This window comes from Octopus sinensis, linkage group LG10 (genome assembly GCF_006345805.1).
Source record: "Octopus sinensis linkage group LG10, ASM634580v1, whole genome shotgun sequence".
In the NCBI taxonomy this organism is placed as follows: domain Eukaryota; kingdom Metazoa; phylum Mollusca; class Cephalopoda; order Octopoda; family Octopodidae; genus Octopus; species Octopus sinensis.
Window position 1 is genome coordinate 226,798 of NC_043006.1, and position 20,581 is coordinate 247,378.

The 20,581-nt window shown below is 35.9% G+C and overlaps 1 protein-coding gene and 1 long non-coding RNA gene across 3 annotated transcripts in view; both read right to left on the reverse strand.

Moving 5' to 3' along the window:
• Positions 1–20,581, reverse strand: part of LOC115216446 (probable D-lactate dehydrogenase, mitochondrial) — an 80,173-nt gene that overhangs the window by 11,989 nt on the left and 47,603 nt on the right. Inside the window, exon 12 of one of the 2 annotated variants that reach the window (XM_029785787.2) lies at positions 15,565–15,676. In XM_029785787.2, the coding sequence (XP_029641647.1) occupies positions 15,565–15,676 (112 nt within the window). Of the gene's footprint in view, positions 1–15,564; positions 15,677–15,715; positions 15,828–20,581 lie in introns of both variants that reach the window. The other variant, XM_029785786.2, reaches the window with a different exon arrangement.
• LOC118765012 lies at positions 6,380–7,651 on the reverse strand. Its single transcript, XR_005000852.1, has 3 exons — positions 7,617–7,651; positions 7,202–7,253; positions 6,380–6,444 (listed from the first exon to the last, which is right to left on the reverse strand). It is a non-coding gene; the product is annotated as an uncharacterized LOC118765012 (long non-coding RNA).

Sequence of the window (20,581 nt, forward strand, 5' to 3'; positions counted from 1 at the left end):
ATTTTGTCCATACAGTACCTTAACATTATAAACATTACATAGTACCATATACACATATATTTTGTCCACACAGTACCCTAACATTGTACCATGGTACCATATACACAAACATTTTGTCCATACAGTACCTTAACATTGTACCATGGTACCATATACACAAACATTTTGTCCATACAGTACCTTAACATTGTACTATGGTACCATATACACAAACATTTTGTCCATACAGTACCTTAACATTGTATTATGGTACCATATACACAAACATTTTGGCCATACGGTATCTTAACATTATACTATGGTACCATATACACAAATATTTTGTCCATACAGTACCTTAACATTGTACTATGGTATCATATACACAAACATTTTGTCCATACAGTACCTTAACATTGTACTATGGTACCATATACACAAACATTTTGTCCACACAGTACCTTAACATTGTACCATGGTACCATATACACAAACATTTTGTCCATACGGTACTTTAACATTGTACTATGGTACCATATACAGAAATATTTTGTCCCCACAGTACCTTAACATTATACTTTGGTACCATATACACAAACATTTTGTCCATACGGTACCTTAACATTGTACTATGGTACCATATACACAAACATTTTGTCCATACCGTACCTTAACATTGTACTATGGTATCATATACACAAACATTTTGTCCATACGGTACCATATACACAAACATTCTGTCCATACAGTACCTGAACATAGTACCATATGCACAAACATCTTGTCCACACAGTACCTTAACATTATACTATGGTACCATATACACAAACATTTTGTCCATGCAGTACCTTAACATTGTACTATGGTACCATATACACAAACATTTTGTCCATACAGTACCTTAACATTGTACTATGGTACCATATACAAACATTTTGTACATACGGTACCTTAACATTGTACCATGGTACCATATACGCAAACATTTTGTCCATACGGTACCTTAACATTGTACCATAGTACCATATACACAAATATTTTGTCCATACAGTACCTTAACATTGAACCATGGTACCATATACACAAATATTTTGTCCATACAGTACCTTAACATTGTATGTACCATAGTACCAACATATTTTGTCCACACAGTACCTTAACATTGTACTATGGTACCATATACACAAACATTTTGTCCATACAGTACCTTAACATTGTACTTATGGTACCATATACACAAACATTTTGTCCATACAGTACCTCAACATTGTACTATGGTACCATATACACAAACATTTTGTCCACACAGTACCTTAACATTGTACGATAGTACCATATACACAAACATTTTGTCTATACGGGACCTCAACATTGTACCATGGTACCATATACACAAATATTTTGTCAACACAGTACCTTAACATTGTACTTTGGTACCATGTACACAAACATTTTCTCCATACGGTACCTTAACATTGTACTATGGTACCATATACACAAAGATTTTGCCCACACAGTACCTTAACATTGTTCTATGGTACCATATACACAAACATTTTGTCCATACGGTACCTTAACATTGTACTATGGTACCATATACACAAACATTTTGTCCATACAGTACCTTAACATTGTACTATAGTACCATATACGCAAACATTTTGTCCATACAGTACCTTAACATTGTACCATAGTAGCATATACACAAACATTTTGCCCTAACAGTACCTTCACATTGTACCATAGTAACATATACACAAACATTTTGTCCAAACAGTACCTTAACATTGTACCATGGTATCATATACACAAACATTTTATCCATATGGTACCTTAACATTGTACTATGGTACCATATACACAAACATTTTGTCCATACGGTACCGTACAATATACACAAACATTTTGTCCATACGGTACCTTAACATGATACCATTTACACAAACATTTTCTCCATACGGAACCTTAACATTGTACTATGGTACCATATACACAAACATTTTGTCCATACAGTACCTTAACATTGTACCATAGTACCATATACACATACAATTTGCCCACACAGTACCTTAACATTGTACTATGGTACCATATACACATACATTTTGTCCATACGGTACCTTAACATTGTACTATGGTACCATATACAAAAACATTTTGCCCACACAGTACCTTAACATTATACCATAGTACCATATACACGAACATTTTGCCCACACAGTACCTTAACATTGTACCATAGTACCATATACACAAACATTTTGTCCATACGGTACCTTAACATTGTAGTATGGTACCATATACACAAACATTTTGTCCATACGGTACCTTAACATTGTACTATGGTACCATATACACAAACATTTTGTCCATACAGTACCTTAACATTGTACCATAGTACCATATACACAAACATTTTGTCCATACAGTACCTTAACATTGTACCATAGTACCATATGCACAAACATTTAATCCATACAGTACCTTAACATTGTAACATAGTACCATATACGCAAACATTTTTGTCCGTACAAGACCTTAACATTAGACCATGGTACCATATACACAAACATTTTGTCCATATAGTACCTTACCATAGTACAATATACAAAAACATTTTGTCCACACAGTACCTTAACATTGTACTATGGTGCCATATACAAAAACATTTTGTTCATACAGTACCTTAACGTTGTACTATGGTAACATATACACAAACATTTTGTCCATACAGGACCTTTACATTACAAACATTACATAGTACCATATACACATACATTTTGTCCACACAGTACCCTAACATTGTACCATGGTACCATATACACAAACATTTTGTCCATACAGTACCTTAACATTGTACTATGGTACCATATACACAAACATTTTGTCCGCACAGTACCTCAACATTGTACTATGGTACCATATACACAAACATTTTGTCCACACAGTACCTTAACATTGTACGATAGTACCATATACACAAAAATTTTGTCTATACGGGACGTCAACATTGTACCATGGTACCATATACACAAAAATTTTGTCAACACAGTACCTTAACATTGTACTTTGGTACCATGTACACAAACATTTTGTCCATACGGTACCTTAACATTGTACTATGGTACCATATACACAAAGATTTTGCCCACACAGTACCTTAACATTGTTCTATGGTACCATATACACAAACATTTTGTCCATACGGTACCTTAACATTGTACTATGGTACCATATACACAAATATTTTGTCCATACAGTACATTAACATTGTACTATGGTACCATATACACAAACATTTTGTCCATACAGTACCTTAACATTGTACTATAGTACCATATACACAAACATTTTGTCCATACAGTACCTTAACATTGTACCATAGTAGCATATACACAAACATTTTGCCCTGACAGTACCTTCACATTGTACCATAGTAACATATACACAAACATTTTGTCCAAACAGTACCTTAACATTGTACCATGGTACCATATACACAAACATTTTATCCATATGGTACCTTAACATTGTACTATGGTACCATATACACAAACATTTTGTCCATACGGTACCGTACCATGGTACCATATACACAAACATTTTGTCCATACGGTACCTTAACATGGTACCATTTACACAAACATTTTGTCCATACGGAACCTTAACATTGTACTATGGTACCATATACACAAACATTTTGTCCATACAGTACCTTAACATTGTACCATAGTACCATTTACACATACATTTTGCCCACACAGTACCTTAACATTGTACTATGGTACCATATACACATACATTTTGTCCATACGGTACCTTAACATTGTACTATGGTACCATATACAAAAACATTTTGCCCACACAGTACCTTAACATTATACCATAGTACCATATACACGAACATTTTGCCCACACAGTACCTTAACATTGTACCATAGTACCATATACACAAACATTTTGTCCATACGGTACCTTAACATTGTAGTATGGTACCATATACACAAACATTTTGTCCATACGGTACATTAACATTGTACTATGGTACCATATACACAAACATTTTGTCCATACAGTACCTTAACATTGTACCATAGTACCATATACACAAACATTTTGTCCATACACTACCTTAACATTGTACCATAGTACCATATGCACAAACATTTAATCCATACAGTACCTTAACATTGTAACATAGTACCATATACACAAACATTTTGTCCATACAGTACCTTAACATTGTACCATGGTACCATATACACAAACATTTTGTCCATACAGTACCTTAACATTGTACTATGGTACCATATACACAAACATTTTGTCCATACAGTACCTTAACATTGTACTATGGTACCATATACACAAACATTTTGGCCATACAGTATCTTAACATTATACTATGGTACCATATACACAAATATTTTGTCCATACAGTACCTTAACATTGTACTATGGTATCATATACACAAACATTTTGTCCATACAGTACCTTAACATTGTACTATGGTACCATATACACAAACATTTTGTCCACACAGTACCTTAACATTGTACCATGGTACCATATACACAAACATTTTGTCCATACGGTACCTTAACATTGTACTATGGTACCATATACAGAAATATTTTGTCCACACAGTACCTTAACATTATACTATGGTACCATATACACAAACATTTTGTCCATACGGTACCTTAACATTGTACTATGGTACCATATACACAAATTTTGTCCATACCGTACCTTAACATTGTACTATGGTATCATATACACAAACATTTTGTCCATACGGTACCATATACACAAACATTCTGTCCATACAGTACCTGAACATAGTACCATATGCACAAACATCTTGTCCACACAGTACCTTAACATTATACTATGGTACCATATACACAAACATTTTATCCATGCAGTACCTTAACATTGTACTATGGTACCATATACACAAACATTTTGTCCATACAGTACCTTAACATTGTACTATGGTACCATATACAAACATTTTGTACATACGGTACCTTAACATTGTACTATGGTACCATATACACAAACATTTTGTCCCCACAGTACCTTAACATTGTACCATGGTACCATATACGCAAACATTTTGTCCATACGGTACCTTAACATTGTACCATAGTACCATATACACAAACATTTTGTCCATACAGTACCTTAACATTGAACCATGGTACCATATACACAAATATTTTGTCCATACAGTACCTTAACATTGTACTATGGTACCATATACACAAACATTTTGTCCATACAGGACCTTAACATTATAAACATTACATAGTACCATATACACATATATTTTGTCCACACAGTACCCTAACATTGTACCATGGTACCATATACACAAACATTTTGTCCATACAGTACCTTAACATTGTACCATGGTACCATATACACAAACATTTTGTCCATACAGTACCTTAACATTGTACTATGGTACCATATACACAAACATTTTGTCCATACAGTACCTTAACATTGTATTATGGTACCATATACACAAACATTTTGGCCATACGGTATCTTAACATTATACTATGGTACCATATACACAAATATTTTGTCCATACAGTACCTTAACATTGTACTATGGTATCATATACACAAACATTTTGTCCATACAGTACCTTAACATTGTACTATGGTACCATATACACAAACATTTTGTCCACACAGTACCTTAACATTGTACCATGGTACCATATACACAAACATTTTGTCCATACGGTACTTTAACATTGTACTATGGTACCATATACAGAAATATTTTGTCCACACAGTACCTTAACATTATACTTTGGTACCATATACACAAACATTTTGTCCATACGGTACCTTAACATTGTACTATGGTACCATATACACAAACATTTTGTCCATACCGTACCTTAACATTGTACTATGGTATCATATACACAAACATTTTGTCCATACGGTACCATATACACAAACATTCTGTCCATACAGTACCTGAACATAGTACCATATGCACAAACATCTTGTCCACACAGTACCTTAACATTATACTATGGTACCATATACACAAACATTTTGTCCATGCAGTACCTTAACATTGTACTATGGTACCATATACACAAACATTTTGTCCATACAGTACCTTAACATTGTACTATTGTACCATATACACACATTTTGTACATACGGTACCTTAACATTGTACCATGGTACCATATACGCAAACATTTTGTCCATACGGTACCTTAACATTGTACCATAGTACCATATACACAAATATTTTGTCCATACTGTACCTTAACATTGAACCATGGTACCATATACACAAATATTTTGTCCATACAGTACCTTAACATTGTACCATAGTACCATATGAACAAATATTTTGTCCACACAGTACCTTAACATTGTACTATGGTACCATATACACAAACATTTTGTCCATACAGTACCTTCACATTGTACTTATGGTACCATATACACAAACATTTTGTCCATACAGTACCTCAACATTGTACTATGGTACCATATACACAAACATTTTGTCCACACAGTACCTTAACATTGTACGATAGTACCATATACACAAACATTTTGTCTATACGGGACCTCAACATTGTACCATGGTACCATATACACAATATTTGTCAACACAGTACCTTAACATTGTACTTTGGTACCATGTACACAAACATTTTCTCCATACGGTACCTTAACATTGTACTATGGTACCATATACACAATTTTGCCCACAGTACCTTAACATTGTTCTATGGTACCATATACACAAACATTTTGTCCATACAGTACCTTAACATTGTACTATGGTACCATATACACAAACATTTTGTCCATACAGTACCTTAACATTGTACTATAGTACCATATACGCAAACATTTTGTCCATACAGTACCTTAACATTGTACCATAGTAGCATATACACAAACATTTTGCCCTAACAGTACCTTCACATTGTACCATTGTAACATATACACAAACATTTTGTCCAAACAGTACCTTAACATTGTACCATGGTATCATATACACAAACATTTTATCCATATGGTACCTTAACATTGTACTATGGTACCATATACACAAACATTTTGTCCATACGGTACCGTACCATGGTACCATATACACAACATTTTGTCCATACGGTACCTTAACATGGTACCATTTACACAAACATTTTGTCCATACGGAACCTTAACATTGTACTATGGTACCATATACACAAACATTTTGTCCATACAGTACCTAAACATTGTACCATAGTACCATTTACACATACATTTTGCCCACACAGTACCTTAACATTGTACTATGGTACCATATACACATACATTTTGTCCATACGGTACCTTAACATTGTACTATGGTACCATATACAAAAACATTTTGCCCACACAGTACCTTAACATTATACCATAGTACCATATACACGAACATTTGCCCACACAGTACCTTAACATTGTACCATAGTACCATATACACAAACATTTTGTCCATACGGTACCTTAACATTGTAGTATGGTACCATATACACAAACATTTTGTCCATACGGTACATTAACATTGTACTATGGTACCATATACACAAACATTTTGTCCATACAGTACCTTAACATTGTACCATAGTACCATATACACAAACATTTTGTCCATACACTACCTTAACATTGTACCATAGTACCATATGCACAAACATTTAATCCATACAGTACCTTAACATTGTAACATAGTACCATATACACAAACATTTTGTCCATACAGTACCTTAACATTGTACCATGGTACCATATACACAAACATTTTGTCCATACAGTACCTTAACATTGTAGTATGGTACCATATACACAAACATTTTGGCCATACAGTATCTTAACATTATACTATGGTACCATATACACAATATTTTGTCCATACAGTACCTTAACAAATGTACTATGGTACATATACACAAACATTTTGTCCATACAGTACCTTAACATTGTACTATGGTACCATATACACAAACATTTTGTCCACACAGTACCTTAACATTGTACCATGGTACCATATACACAAACATTTTGTCCATACGGTACCTTAACATTGTACTATGGTACCATATACAGAAATATTTTCTCCACACAGTACCTTAACATTATACTTTGGTACCATATACACAAACATTTTGTCCATACGGTACCTTAACATTGTACTATGGTACCATATACACAAATATTTTGTCCATACCGTACCTTAACATTGTACTATGGTATCATATACACAAACATTTTGTCCATACGGTACCATATACACAAACATTCTGTCCATACAGTACCTGAACATAGTACCATATGCACAAACATCTTGTCCACACAGTACCTTAACATTATACTAGGTACCATATACACAACTTTTGTCCATGCAGTACCTTAACATTGTACTATGGTACCATATACACAAACATTTTGTCCATACAGTACCTTAACATTGTACTATGGTACCATATACAAACATTTTGTACATACGGTACCTTAACATTGTACTATGGTACCATATACACAAACATTTTGTCCCCACAGTACCTTAACATTGTACCATGGTACCATATACGCAAACATTTTGTCCATACGGTACCTTAACATTGTACCATAGTACCATATACACAAACATTTTGTCCATACAGTACCTTAACATTGAACCATGGTACCATATACACAAATATTTTGTCCATACAGTACCCTAACATTGTACCATAGTACCATATGAACAAATATTTTGTCCACACAGTACCTTAACATTGTACCATGGTACCATATACACAAACATTTTGTCCATACAGTACCTTAACATTGTACTTATGGTACCATATACACAAACATTTTGTCCATACAGTACCTCAACATTGTACTATGGTACCATATACACAAACATTTTGTCCACACAGTACCTTAACATTGTACGATAGTACCATATACACAAACATTTTGTCTATACGGGACGTCAACATTGTACCATGGTACCATATACACAAATATTTTGTCAACACAGTACCTTAACATTGTACTTTGGTACCATGTACACAAACATTTTGTCCATACGGTACCTTAACATTGTACTATGGTACCATATACACAAACATTTTGTCCATACAGTACCTTAACATTGTACTATGGTACCATATACACAAACATTTTGTTCATACAGTACCTTAACATTGTACTATGGTACCATATACACAAACATTTTGTCCATACAGTACCTTGACATTATACTATGGTACCATATACACAAATATTTTGTCCATACAGTACCTTAACATTGTACTATGGTACCATATACACAAACATTTTGTCCATACAGTACCTTAACATTGTACTATGGTACCATATACACAAAAATTTTGTCCATACGGTACCTTAACATTGTACTATGGTACCATATACACAAACATTTTGTCCATACAGTACCTTAACATTGTACTATGGTACCATATACACAAACATTTTGTCCACACAGTACCTTAACATTGTACTATGGTACCATATACACAAACATTTTGTCCATACGGTACCTTAACATTGTACTATGGTACCATATACACAAACATTTTGTCCATACAGTACCTTAACATTGTACTATGGTACCATATACACAAACATTTTTTCCATACGGTACCTTAACATTGTACTATCGTACCATATACAAACATTTTGTTCATACGGTACCTCAACATTGTACTATGGTACCATATACACAAACATTTTGTCCATACAGTACCTTAACATTGTACCATGGTACCATATACACAAACATTTTGTCCATACAGTACCTTAACATTGTACTAAGGTAACATATACACAAACATTTTGTCCATACAGGACCTTAACATTGTACTATGGTACCATATACACAAACATTTTGTCCATACAGTACCTTAACATTGTACTATGGTACCATATACACAAACATTTTGTCCATACAGGTACCTTAACATTATACCATGGTACCATATACACAAACATTTTGTCCATACAGTACCTTAACTTTGTACTATGGTACCATATACACAAACATTTTGTCCATACGGTACCTTAACATTGTACTATGGTACCATATACACAAACATTTTGTCCATACAGTACCTTAACATGGTACCATATACATAACAAACATTTTGCCCACACAGTACCTTAACATTGTACTATGGTACCATACACAAATATTTTGTCCATACAGTACCTTAACATTCTACTATGGTACCATATACACAAACATATTGTCCATACCGTACCTTAACATTGTACTATGGTACCATATACACAAACATTTTGTCCATACAGTACCTTAACATTGTACTATGGTACCATATACACAAACATTTTGTCCATACAGTACCTTAACACATGGTACCATATACACAAACATTTTGTCCATACAGTACCTTAACATTGTACTATGGTACCATATACACAAACATTTTGTCCATACAGTACCTTAACATTGTACTATGGTACCATATACACAAACATTTTGTGCATACAGTACCTTAACATGGTACTATGGTACCATATACACAAACATTTTGTCCATACAGGACGTTAACATTACAAACATTACATAGTACCATATACACATACATTTTGTCCACACAGTACCCTAACATTGTACCATGGTACCATATACACAAACATTTTGTCCATACAGTACCTTAACATTGTACTATGGTACCATATACACAACCATTTTGTCCATACAGTACCTTAACATTGTACTATGGTACCATATACACAAACATTTTGTCCATACAGTACCTTAACATTGTACTATGGTACCATATACACAAACATTTTGTCCATACAGTACCTTAACATTATACTATGGTACCATATACACAAATATTTTGTCCATACAGTACCTTAACATTGTACTATGGTACCATATACACAAACATTTTGTCCATACAGTACCTTAACATTGTACTATGGTACCATATACACAAACATGTTGTCCATACGGTACCTTAACATTGTACTATGGTACCATATACACAAACATTTTGTCCATACAGTACCTCAACATTGTACTATGGTACCATATACACAAACATTTTGTCCACACAGTACCTTAACATTGTACTATGGTACCTTATACACAAACATTTTGTCCATACGGTACCTTAACATAGTACTATGGTACCATATGCACAAACATTTTGTCCATACAGTACCTTAACATTGTACTATGGTACCATATACCAAACATTTTCCATACGGTACCTTAACATTGTACTATCGTACCATATACAAACATTTTGTTCATACGGTACCTCAACATTGTACTATGGTACCATATACACAAACATTTTGTCCATAGAGTACCTTAACATTATGCCATGGTACCATATACACAAACATTTTGTCCATACAGTACTTTAACATTGTACGAAGGTAACATATACACAAACATTTTGTCCATACAGGACCTTAACATTGTACTATGGTACCATATACACAAACATTTTGTCCATACAGTACCTTAACATTGTACTATGGTACCATATACACAAACATTTTGTCCATACGGTACCTTAACATTATACCATGGTACCATATACACAAACATTTTGTCCATACAGTACCTTAACATGGTACCATATACATAAACATTTTGCCCACACAGTACCTTAACATTGTACTATGGTACCATATACACAAATATTTTGTCCATACAGTACCTTAACATTCTACTATGGTACCATATACACAAACATATTGTCCATACCGTACCTTAACATTGTACTATGGTACCATATACACAAACATTTTGTCCATACAGTACCTTAACATTGTACTATGGTACCATATACACAAACATTTTATCCATACAGTACCTTAACATGGTACCATATACACAAACATTTTGTCCATACAGTACCTTAACATTGTACTATGGTACCATATACACAAACATTTTGTCCATACAGTACCTTAACATTGTACTATGGTACCATATACACAAACATTTTGTCCATACAGTACCTTAACATTGTACTATGGTACCATATACACAAACATTTTGTGCATACAGTACCTTAGCATGGTACTATGGTACCATATACACAAACATTTTGTCCATACAGGACGTTAACATTACAAACATTACATAGTACCATATACACATACATTTTGTCCACACAGTACCCTAACATTGTACCATGGTACCATATACACAAACATTTTGTCCATACAGTACCTTAACATTGTACTATGGTACCATATACACAACCATTTTGTCCATACAGTACCTTAACATTGTACTATGGTACCATATACACAAACATTTTGTCCATACAGTACCTTAACATTGTACTATGGTACCATATACACAAACATTTTGTCCATACAGTACCTTAACATTATACTATGGTACCATATACACAAATATTTTGTCCATACAGTACCTTAACATTGTACTATGGTACCATATACACAAACATTTTGTCCATACAGTACCTTAACATTGTACTATGGTACCATATACACAAACATGTTGTCCATACGGTACCTTAACATTGTACTATGGTACCATATACACAAACATTTTGTCCATACAGTACCTCAACATTGTACTATGGTACCATATACACAAACATTTTGTCCACACAGTACCTTAACATTGTACTATGGTACCATATACACAAACATTTTGTCCATACGGTACCTTAACATAGTACTATGGTACCATATACACAAACATTTTGTCCATACAGTACCTTAACATTGTACTATGGTACCATATACCCAAACATTTTGTCCATACGGTACCTTAACATTGTACTATCGTACCATATACAAACATTTTGTTCATACGGTACCTCAACATTGTACTATGGTACCATATACACAAACATTTTGTCCATAGAGTACCTTAACATTATGCCATGGTACCATATACACAAACATTTTGTCCATACAGTACTTTAACATTGTACGAAGGTAACATATACACAAACATTTTGTCCATACAGGACCTTAACATTGTACTATGGTACCATATACACAAACATTTTGTCCATACAGTACCTTAACATTGTACTATGGTACCATATACACAAACATTTTGTCCATACGGTACCTTAACATTATACCATGGTACCATATACACAAACATTTTGTCCATACAGTACCTTGACTTTGTACTATGGTACCATATACACAAACATTTTGTCCATACGGTACCTTAACATTGTACTATGGTACCATATACACAAACATTTTGTCCATACAGTACCTTAACATGGTACCATATACATAAACATTTTGCCCACACAGTACCTTAACATTGTACTATGGTACCATATACACAAACATTTTGTCCATACAGTACCTTAACATTCTACTATGGTACCATATACACAAACATATTGTCCATACAGTACCTTAACATTGTACTATGGTACCATATACACAAACATTTTGTCCATACAGTACCTTAACATTGTACTATGGTACCATATACACAAACATTTTATCCATACAGTACCTTAACATGGTACCATATACACAAACATTTTGTCCATACAGTACCTTAACATTGTACTATGGTACCATATACACAAACATTTTGCCACACAGTACCTTAACATTGTACTATGGTACCATATACACAAACATTTTGTCCATACAGTACCTTAACATTGTACTATGGTACCATATACACAAACATTTTGTCCATACAGTACCTTAACATTGTACTATGGTACCATATACACAAACATTTTGTGCATACAGTACCTTAGCATGGTACTATGTTACCATATACACAAACATTTTGTCCATACAGTACCTTAACATTGTACTATGGTACCATATACACAAACATTTTGTCCATACAGTACCTTAACATTGTACCATAGTACCATATACACAAACATTTTGTCCATACAGTACCTTAACATGGTACCATAGTACCATATACACAAACATTTTGTCCATACAGTACCTTAACATTGTAATATGGTACCATATACACAAACATTTTGTTCTTAGAGTACCTTAACATTGTACCATGGTACCATATACACAAACACAGAGCCTTAACATTCCACTGTGGGAAACTTAGCACAATTATGCAACCAAGTTTTCCTCAAATCACAAAAAAAAAGAAGAATAGATCAGAAAGTATGTACAAAATGTAGGAAAATTAGAGAAGATATCAGGAACATTAGGCTCCATAGTAGGAAGCTGGATTTTTATGTTAGATATGGGATGGAATTGAGAAGGCTAGCAGATAAGGGAGATGTTTAGAGTGGAGGATAGCAGAGGTGGAGGAGAGCAATGGCTGAAGGCAGAGGCAGGAAGTTACGAGTTGAGAGGGTGGGTAAGGATAATGAGGAAAAGAAGCAGTTCTGAGAGTCGATCAGATGTAATCATCATCATCATCATCATCATATAACCTCCAGTTTTCATGCTGGCATGGGTTGAACAGTTCGACTGGGGTCTGGGAAGCCTGAAGGCTGCACCAGTCTTCAATTTTATTGAATAAATTTACTCTTTGATATTTTCAGATATTTTTATGTAATTTTGGTAAATATATCTGTTAAAATGAGATGTCAGGGTTATTTTCAATTCTTGTGTAATTTAGATTACAGTTTATTCACCACACCCTGTATATGTATATATATATATAGAATATATATATATATATATTCTCTCTATATATATATTAATATATGATGATGATGATGATGATATAGTTAGCTTATTTAATATATATTAATAATATAGTTAGCTTATTTAATGAGTTTGTCTATATTTGAACCATTTCTTATTTTGATTATATTATTAATAGCTTGTACTAGCATTGTGTATATTAATAAATTTTAAAGTATTGTATAATTTAAGTATTGTTATTAGTTTTCACTTAATGTATATTTAGTATCTTTTATATATATATATATATTTTAAAGAATATACTTATATTTTAAAATACTTTTTTTGTATATATTTATTAATTAATTTTTTTATTATTCTAGCTTATTTTTAACCTGATGAGTGGCTATATTTATATCGAAGTAATTTTACTACTACTATTAATTTTTTTACTATAATCATTTCTTAAATATAGCCACGAAACACGTGTTGTTATTCTACCAATTATATACGTTTTTATTATTATTTTGCAATTTACTTAATCATCGGTATATTATTGTTATTTTATTTTTAATATTTCTATTATATGTAATTTTCTAGATGGTGTAATTTAATTGTTCATTTTGAATTGATTAAAGGTGTTTTCTTTCTAATTTTTATATATATATATATATACATAGAGAGAGTGAGAGAGAGAGACACACACACACACTGTATATTTGTAAGTATGTCTAGCATTTCTTTACGCATTGCCTTCTACCAAACTGAGTGTGTACCCTCATCCTGCACCTCTCTCTCTACCCCTCTCTCTATGTGATGTAAAGTGTGACTGGAAGAATAAACCAGCCAACATATTACATTGGCTATAAAAAAAATGACTATACGGTAGTTCTTAGTGAATATCACTCAATGTATTGAATACTCACTTATTTACTTTATTGGCAAGTTCGTTTACCATTCTGAATTCGTTTTGATCATTGGGGTCAAAAGTAAGCGCAATATGGAAATTTCCATCACCAACATGACCAACAATAAAACCTAGAAAGGGAAAAAAATTAATGTACAAGTTGCACTCACTTGCCCATTCGCTCAGCTAAATTATTAACCAATTTCTTCTCCTCGGCATCGTCTGGCATGACTGGGAAAAATACGTGGAAATTACCATCTCCAACGTGACCGACAATTGGACCTTGGAAAAAGAAATTTAAGAATAAGTGACAGATCAAAGTGATTGATTAACTGATGGAATACATGCATACACACACACACACACACAGAAATAGATTCATGAAAAGAATTTAGTAAAAATAACTGTCATTATAAAGTTGGGGCATAGAACAGAAACTAATTAAAAAAATGTTTGATGAAGAATTTTAATTGAGATCATTTTAAAAACCTTTTGTTATTATATTTCGTTTTTGGATTTGGTTTGCAAGATTCTTTATAGGAATAATGGACAGAGTCAAAACTATTGAAAAGGTTGCAAAGACACAACGAAAATTTTAGGACAATAAAAATAAGAAAAAAGTGGAAATTTTACCGGTGAGTTTGTTAAATTATAAGGCACAAAAAGAAAATGACTCTCCCCAGACACAACAGAACTTTTGTTATTAGATATCGGTTGAAATTTGTTTCAATTAATTTTGAAAATAATTATTTTAAGCTGGTGTTTGGAACATAAATTAACCTGAAATCTTGATGGTAGATTTTGATTTGAATTAATTAAAAACAGGTAGTTTTTTTTTAAATCTTTTTTTAACATTAATAAAACTTTTTTTTTACTAACAGATAATTACATATATAACACGTTTGTCTATGATACATATATATAACACAAAACCACATTAAACTACAAATACAAAACTGAAGAAAACACAAATATGAGTGAAGAAAGAAAGAAAAAGAGAAAAAACCTTAATTCAACACCAAGTGCCTCAACTGGTTGCACAGCACAAGGTTCGATGGAACCTACTTAAGCAAACCAACACACTCATAGCATTACCAGGTGCGATGGTGAAGCTAAGGCATTGGTATGGCCAAGCACTCTCATAGGCATTACCTGACACCTCAGCCAGGTGAGCCACCAACAACGACCAGGTAGTTTGTATCATAGAACCAGGAGTAGTCTCAGGTGAGTTAGTGTCAGAAAAGGATTTTTTTTAAATCACAAAATAAAATACAGTTCTATATTTAAGGGATGAGGAATTATGTACATTATTTACATTTGACGGACATTTGTCCTCATCTTGTTAGTTGTTAACACAACGTTTCGGCTGATATACTCTCCAGCCTTCTTCAGGTGTCTTGGCTAAATTTTGAACCTGGGTTCTCAGTCCAAAGGTATTTTTCGATGATGATGATGTTCTTGTTGTTATTATTATTATTATCATAATTATTGTTATTGTTGTTGTTGTTATTGTTCAGGTCACTGCTTGGAATCAAACTCGGAATCTTGGGGTTAGTAGCCCGTGGGCATATGGCATAGTCGTTAAGAGCACAGGCTACTAATCCCAAGATTCCGAGTTCAATTCCAAGCAGTGACCTGAAAAATAACAACGACAACAACAATAATAATAATAATAATAATAATAATAATAATAATAATAATAACAATGATGATAATAATCGAAATAATAATAATAATAACATCGAAAAATACCTTAGGAACGAGAACCCAGGTTTGAAATTTCCCCAAGACACCTGAAGAAGGCTGGAGGATATATCAGCCGAAATGTTGTGTTAACAACAAACAAGATGAGGACAAATATTTGTTGAATGTAAATAATGTACAAAATAAGATATGAAATAATTCTAGTAATGAGAGTATAGTCATCCAATAACTCATCCAGGACACCATGGAAGATATGACTGGGATAAAAAATAGAAAAAAATATGACACAATGGAATGGTTAATGCAAATAAGTGGAGGTGCAATGGCCCAGTGGTTAGGACAGCGGACTCGCGGTTGTAGGATCGCGGTTTCGATTCCCAGACCGGGCGTTGTGAGTGTTTATTGAGTGAAAACACATAAAGATCCACGAGGCTCCGGCAGGGATGGTGGTGATCCCTGCTGTACTCTTTCACCACAACTTTCTCTCACTCTTACTTCCTGTTTCTGTTGTACCTGTATTTCAAAGGGCCGGCCTTGTCACTCTCTGTGTCATGCTGAATATCCCCGAGAACTACTGTAAGGGTACACGTGTCTGTGGAGTGCTCAGCCACTTACACGTTAATTTCACGAGCAGGCTGTTCCATTGATCGGATCAACCGGAACCCTCATTGTCGTAACCGATGGAGTGCTTCCTCTACTGCAAACCTATCAGATCAGAACTAAGAACTGTAAACTAATGATGGAGTCATTAATAGTGTTTTTACTGCTAACAGGAATGACATGAGCCAATGTATAGGAACCAGTTTATATTTGGGAGAACCAAGCCAGTGGACAGTTGTTGTTTTTTCATGGACGTATGCAGTGCTGGTGATAGAATATAAACCAGCAACCCTAACACCAACCACTCCAAGAGTGTAGTGGGTGCTTTTACATGCCACCAGCACGAGGGCATTGGCCACACTCAAATGATGCTTTTTACATGCCACCTGCACAGGGGCCAGTCCAGCGGCACTGGCAATGACCATGCTCGAATGGTGCTTTTTACATGCCACTGGCACAGGAGCCAGTCAGGCAGTATTGGCACTGATCACGCTTGAATGGTGCTTTTTACGTGCCACTGGCACAGGAGCCAGTCAGGCAGTATTGGCACTGATCACGCTTGAATGGTGCTTTTTACGTGCCACTGGCACAGGAGCCAGTCAGGCAGTATTGGCACTGATCACGCTTGAATGGTGCTTTTTATGTGCCACTGGCCCAGGAGCCAGTCAGGCAGTATTGGCACTGATCACGCTTGAATGGTGCTTTTTATGTGCCACTGGCACAGGAGCCAGTCAGGCAGTATTGGCACTGATCACGCTTGAATGGTGCTTTTTACGTGCCACTGGCACAGGAGCCAGTCAGGCAGTATTGGCACTGATCACGCTTGAATGGTGCTTTTTACGTGCCACTGGCACAGGAGCCAGTCAGGCAGTATTGGCACTGATCACGCTTGAATGGTGCTTTTTATGTGCCACCTGCACAGGGGCCAGTCAGGCAGTATTGGCACTGATCACGCTTGAATGGTGCTTTTTACGTGCCACTGGCACAGGAGCCAGTCAGGCAGTATTGGCACTGATCACGCTTGAATGGTGCTTTTTACGTGCCACTGGCACAGGAGCCAGTCAGGCAGTATTGGCACTGATCACGCTTGAATGGTGCTTTTTATGTGCCACTGGCACAGGAGCCAGTCAGGCAGTATTGGCACTGATCACGCTTGAATGGTGCTTTTTATGTGCCACTGCACAGGGGCCAGTCAGGCAGTATTGGCACTGATCACGCTTGAATGGTGCTTTTACGTGCCACTGGCACAGGAGCCAGTCAGGCAGTATTGGCACTGATCACGCTTGAATGGTGCTTTTTACGTGCCACTGGCACAGGAGCCAGTCAGGCAGTATTGGCACTGATCACGCTTGAATGGTGCTTTTTATGTGCCACCTGCACAGGGGCCAGTCAGGCAGTATTGGCACTGATCACGCTTGAATGGTGCTTTTTACGTGCCACTGGCACAGGAGCCAGTCAGGCAGTATTGGCACTGATCACGCTTGAATGGTGCTTTTTACGTGCCACTGGCACAGGAGCCAGTCAGGCAGTATTGGCACTGATCACGCTTGAATGGTGCTTTTTATGTGCCACTGGCACAGGAGCCAGTCAGGCAGTATTGGCACTGATCACGCTTGAATGGTGCTTTTTATGTGCCACCTGCACAGGGGCCAGTCAGGCAGTATTGGCACTGATCACGCTTGAATGGTGCTTTTTACGTGCCACTGGCACAGGAGCCAGTCAGGCAGTATTGGCACTGATCACGCTTGAATGGTGCTTTTTACGTGCCACTGGCACAGGAGCCAGTCAGGCAGTATTGGCACTGATCACGCTTGAATGGTGCTTTTTACGTGCCACTGGCACAGGAGCCAGTCAGGCAGTATTGGCACTGATCACGCTTGAATGGTGCTTTTTATGTGCCACTGGCACAGGAGCCAGTCAGGCAGTATTGGCACTGATCACGCTTGAATGGTGCTTTTTATGTGCCACCTGCACAGGGGCCAGTCAGGCAGTATTGGCACTGATCACGCTTGAATGGTGCTTTTACGTGCCACTGGCACAGGAGCCAGTCAGGCAGTATTGGCACTGATCACGCTTGAATGGTGCTTTTTACGTGCCACTGGCACAGGAGCCAGTCAGGCAGTATTGGCACTGATCACGCTTGAATGGTGCTTTTTACGTGCCACTGGCACAGGAGCCAGTCAGGCAGTATTGGCACTGATCACGCTTGAATGGTGCTTTTTATGTGCCACCTGCACAGGGGCCAGTCAGGCAGTATTGGCACTGATCACGCTTGAATGGTGCTTTTTACGTGCCACTGGCACAGGAGCCAGTCAGGCAGTATTGGCACTGATCACGCTTGAATGGTGCTTTTTACGTGCCACTGGCACAGGAGCCAGTCAGGCAGTATTGGCACTGATCACGCTTGAATGGTGCTTTTTACGTGCCACTGGCACAGGAGCCAGTCAGGCAGTATTGGCACTGATCACGCTTGAATGGTGCTTTTATGTGCCACTGGCACAGGAGCCAGTCAGGCAGTATTGGCACTGATCACGCTTGAATGGTGCTTTTTATGTGCCACCTGCACAGGGGCCAGTCAGGCAGTATTGGCACTGATCACGCTTGAATGGTGCTTTTTACGTGCCACTGGCACAGGAGCCAGTCAGGCAGTATTGGCACTGATCACGCTTGAATGGTGCTTTTTATGTGCCACTGGCACAGGAGCCAGTCAGGCAGTATTGGCACTGATCACG